The sequence below is a fragment of the Silurus aristotelis genome (genome assembly GCF_946808225.1).
Source record: "Silurus aristotelis genome assembly, chromosome: 22".
Lineage (NCBI taxonomy): Eukaryota > Metazoa > Chordata > Actinopteri > Siluriformes > Siluridae > Silurus > Silurus aristotelis.
This window is the reverse complement of record NC_139595.1, coordinates 14,591,212-14,596,774: the sequence shown is the minus strand read 5'-3', so window position 1 is coordinate 14,596,774 and position 5,563 is coordinate 14,591,212. Positions and strand designations below refer to the sequence as shown.

Below are 5,563 nucleotides of genomic sequence, written 5' to 3'. Positions count from 1 at the left end.
TGAAACCATTACTGTAATGTTTAACAAGATTCAGGACATGTTTAGAGGCATTTTGGTCCACCTCATCTATCCAAGCATAATGAGATTCATTGTATTATTTTCAGTCATTCAGGAGACTAAAATTGCCATTTCAAAGTAAAATAGTTTTTGTCTCTCACATACACTTTGTTTATTTGGATGTTTATCTGGTACCATTAACTTGGAAAATGTAAGAGGTCCTGATATTTAAAAAGTTTTTTAATTCATCTGTCCACACTATACAGTGAGTATGGAGGTTCTTTGTGGGTAATGATGATAGTGTTATTGGTATTCATGGGTAAGAGATTTTGGTTCTATCCCACCACAACACACAATTTCAGTTGTGAAAACTTGAAAACTTGACAACTTTTTAATACGTTACCTGACTGCTGTTTTTTTTTTTTAGATACTTTGACCTTTAAACTTGTTTCTATTTTTCTGTCATTTTCAGCATATAACTGAGATATAACTAATCAACTAAGTTTGTAACTATTATCTGTTTACAACAATGCAAACCAGCAAATGAATGTTGAAGTAACAAAAAAAGAAAAATGCGAGTCTGAAACATTTCAGGATTCCTTATCTGAATGTGATGAAACATTGCTTTTTGGCAGGTATGGAGAAAGTGAGGAGGGTTAGAATTCTACCATGCACTAGTTGTAACGGTGAGTTTTTTCTGTAAAGTATTTGAATAAGTGAGCTTCTGTAACTAAGCAACCCTAAATAAGAAACTCATACACACCTTTCAACGTTTACTGACCAGCGACTACAAAAGTCAAAAGCTCTAATAATAATTACATTTTAGTTTTAATGTATAGCATCTTTGGGTACATGTATACATTCAAAGTAATCTATAATAAAATAAAATAAATAAGGTCTGTGCATAATGAACAAGTCATTGTGGGGGTTGCAATATATATATATATATATATATATATATATATATATATATATATATATATATATATATATATATATATATATATATATATATATATATATATATATATATGTGTGTGTGTGTATATATATACACGTTCAAAAGCTTTAGGTCCTTTACAGTAGAATGGGAAATTCTCTATTTTACTGACATTAAATGTGTCATTTTCTCCCTAAACAGTACCAATCCACAAAAGTTGACAAAACATTTGATGGTAGCAATGGTGTAATGGTGTTGGAATAATGTTTGCTTGGTTCTAGTTCTGAAAATTAGTTCAATGTGGCCTCTTCAGTCATTAGATGTAAATTCAATACTGATCACGTTTTGGATGTGCAGCTGACAAATCTGGAGTGGTGTAAATCAACATTGACCAAAAGAAATATATTTAACACTTTGTGGAACCTGTACAACAAAAGGATTAAAAGTGTTTTGAAAGCTATTACATTTAACCTTGAAACAAAACAAAAAAATTATCAAGGTATTTGTTAACAGGAGAACAATCCAACAAATAAAGCAAAAGTAACATTGAAATGTTTCGAAGGAAATATTTTGACCTGGTCAAATTAATCAGCCCTGATATCAAGCAGACATTGTACTGTCCTGGGCTCAATAAGATTAAATGTAAAATAACAAGCTTTTGATGGACTTATGAACAAATGATTGGTCAGAAAATTAGTAAAAAATGAAACAAATGCACTAGTGAGACTGTATCACTATTTACGCTTCCTTTTGGTACATTGAACTGTTTGGAGAAATGTTCGATGTAAAATTCTAAATGTCACAAATTGTAGAGCTACTCATCAACTACTTGAAGTCATCAACACTTATTTGAACAACATGGATGCTTGTGAAATGCTGTCAACAGGTTTACCTATAAGCCTTAAACATTTAAATATACTTAAACAAACCTACTTCATCTATTCATTTATTTCTTTTTATTTCCTGACCAGTGAGTTGTTATTAAGACCAATAATGATTTTTGGTCTAGACCCATTTTTTTTGCCCAGGAGAACGTGACCTTATAATGTCTGGATGATATTAGGAAGATCTATGGGTTACAATAATAATTAAGAGGAACATAAATAATATAATGTATTTACTAATTATCAGTGACTCATAACACTCCAAATGTCTGGTTGTAAATTCACTGGATAGGCATAATATTATAACATTATGACTAGTCAGTAAATAACACTGATTGTCTCTTCATCATAGTGGTTAGTGGTGGGATATATTAGGCAGCAAGTAAACATTTTGTCCTAAAAGTTGATGTATTAGAAGCAGGAACAATGGGCAAGCGTAAGGATTTGAGCGAGTTTGATAAGGGCTAGATGACTGGGTCAGAGCATCTCCAAAACTGCATCTGTGGTGGGCTGTTCCCGGTCTGCAGTGGTCAGTATCTATCAAAAGTGGTCCAAGTGGTGAACCGGCAACCCGAAAGACGAGCTCCTGTAGCTCAAATTGCTGAAGAAGGTAATGCTGTTAATGCTCAAGGGATCAGGACTGTTTTGTCAGCAAAAGGGGACCAACACAATATTAGGCAGGTGGTCATAATGTTATGCCTGGTGTATTCTGCAGATGTATGGAAATGTGCAATTAAATAGTGATAAAACATAAAAGATCGCACAGATGTAAGTACATAACCACCATTTACAAATGTATGTTTGTTACCAAAAGCAAATATGTTGTCATTACTTTCATGGCTAATGTTAAGGCTCAGGTCTACACACACCAACCATCGGTTCAGATAATATCAGAATAGCAAATAGTAAAAAGATCATGGTGGCTGATTTATATTATTTATATCCACTTAAAGGCTATTCAATTTAGACTAAGAGACTGACAATCGTATTGCTTCTCTAATATTCAGAGAACAGCAGATTGTGGAATGAAAGCCTGCAGGGAAGTCACTGCCCAGGGAGGACTCCTCCCCTCTACCTGATCTGGAGTATAAAGGATACTTGTTTAGCAAACGAACCACATCACTGACTCCAAGGCACTCCAAGGCTTTCAGTGAGACCACATCTTATTATCAGCTTTTTGGCAGACAGTCATCCAGCTCTCGCCAAACACGAAGCAGAAGCCTGAGAACAAAGTGAGCGTCCAAGACCATGTCTGCTGGCCTGGAGTTGATTGGGATTGTACTGTGTGTGCTAGGATGGCTCCTGGCCATTGTCTCCTGCGCTCTGCCCATGTGGAGGGTCACGGCCTTCATCGGCAGCAACATTGTGACGGCTCAGATCTACTGGGATGGCCTGTGGATGAGCTGTGTGGTGCAGAGCACTGGGCAGATGCAATGCAAAGTCTACGACTCCACACTCGCGCTATCCCAAGATCTCCAAGCAGCCCGTGCCCTTACTGTCATCTCCATCCTGCTGGTCATTCTAGCCATGCTGGTGTCCTTCGCTGGAGCCAAGTGCACCAACTGCATTGATGACGAATCATCGAAGGCCAAAATCATGATTGTGGCTGGAGTTCTCTTCCTTGTTGCTGGCCTCATGCAGCTGATCCCTGTCTCCTGGTCAGCTAATACCATCATCAGGGATTTCTACAATCCTTTACTGAACAACCCGCAGAGATGGGAGCTAGGGGCTTCGCTTTACATCGGCTGGGCCGCCACAGCTCTCCTGATGTTGGGTGGATCGTTGCTGTGTTGCTCTTGTCCTCCATCAAGGACGACTTATTCAGCTTCCCGATCTGCAGCTACTGCTGGGTATGACCGAAGAGACTATGTGTGAGTGGGGGAAAAGAAAACAAACCGTTTCATGTACTGTCGCATGTTCGAGAAATCGGTACAGAAATGCCTTCTCGGACTCAATTACGGTGAAGAAAAGTGATATTTAATTTGTTGAGCTCTGAAAATGAGTGATCATTGTGTAACTGTAAAAACATTATGATGGCACTGGAGGAGAATATCACTGTTGACTACAGAAAGTTAGTTGTTTTTATTCGTTCTGTGATTTCCATGTATTGTTTTTATGTATTTCAAAGAATTTCAGTATTTTAAGATGCATTTTTTTATGCTTTAGAAGAAGAACAGAGTCATAGACAGTTGTGCATACTTCTGTACATTGTAACTAGCCTTATAAAAGAAACCTTGTGGTGCAGCAGTGTGGGAGGAAAGCCCACAGGTACAAAGTGAACAGCTCATTGTGTAAAGTGAAGCAGCGAAGAACATTTGTGTCAAACTGTGCCTACACTGAAACTCACTATCCTGAAATGTGCATGGCCTTTTTTTTTATCTCACGATGAAAAAGACAATAAAAGTTTGTTGTGCATATATTAAATGTAATTAAATTAAATGTAATGTCACGAGTGTAATGATACAATAAATATCAATTTGGCTAGGCTCCTCTTCTCCTCATGTATTATTCATTATGTGTTTAAACCCTCTACAAAGACTAATGTAGGCAGAATGAACACCTGTCTTGTAAATAAAGCCATGGAAAGTCACTTAATCTTTAACTGGCAACAAAATTACTCATGCACCTTTAAAGATCACACACCAGAACCCTGACCAGGTGGCATGCCCATGAAAGCTAGACAGACAAACAATGAACAAATAATTAAACAAACAGACAAACATTGACATTAATAAATAAATATGAAACAAAGGAGAATTTGCAAACAATCAACAAATAAAATAGAATAGAAAGAAGAAAGTAACAAAGAATCAGAAAAAGCAATGGAATGAGTATTTTCATATGTTTAGGCATTTTTTCTTAAATAAACAATGTTTTCATCTTAAAAAATTAACTGAAATCAGATGCAGCGCTAACACTTTGGTAAACATAAGTTAAAAAAAGGAAGGAATTAAGAAAGAAAGAAAGAAAGAAAGAAAGAAAGAAAGAAAGAAAGAAAGAAAGAAAGAAAGAAAGAAAGAAAGAAAGAAAGAAAGAAAGAAAGAAAGAAAGAAAAAGAAAGAACAGAAATGGGAAATTTGTTTCTACCAGGTTTTTCTAACCCTAACCCAACACTTTTTGACTAAATACTTGCCGAAAAATAGTTTCAATGTAATATTAACATAACATTCAACAAACATATAAACAAACATAAAATATGAAACTAAATAAAAAAAATAAGAAAATATAAAGAAATAAAAATGTGTATTTTTTTTTTTTTTTGCAGGCATCAGTTTTGCTCATTCATTCTGACCACAGTTTTCATTTCTTAATTTTTAGTTTTTGGAGTTAAAACAGTAAATGAATGACTTGTGTCGTTATATAGCATATGCGAGCCAACTACACACAAAGTCTAGCAACACCATCAAAGAATCTCCCACCTTGGATACTGAGCGTTTGCCCATTTGCTGTCTGGGAAAAGTTACAGGGTCATAAAGCAGACAAAACATCAGTGTGAACAACTGAGTAGTACTTTCTTAACCCTTTTCATCCGTCACTGTATAAAATGCACTACAGTACACTGTTTCTAATTATCAATGTGCATTAGTGTACATTTCAGTAATCAAGTGCAATATTTGTATATTAAAAACGAGTCTTTTTACTTGTCACATGTACATTACAGCACATAGGGGTTAAGGGCCTTGCTCAAGGGCCCAAGGGTGGCAACCAGGCAATACTGGGGCTTGAACACCTGAACTTCTAA

The 5,563-nt window shown here is 35.8% G+C and overlaps 1 protein-coding gene across 1 annotated transcript; it reads left to right on the top strand.

Annotated features, from left to right (window-relative positions):
- The first annotated feature begins 2,922 nt into the window (after positions 1-2,922).
- Positions 2,923-4,309, top strand: LOC310717724 (claudin-3-like). Its single transcript, XM_083526151.1, has one exon. It carries the CDS (start codon positions 3,070-3,072, stop codon positions 3,694-3,696), a length of 627 nt encoding a protein of 208 aa, XP_083382277.1. The 5' UTR covers positions 2,923-3,069; the 3' UTR covers positions 3,697-4,309.
- The last annotated feature ends 1,254 nt before the right edge of the window (positions 4,310-5,563 follow it).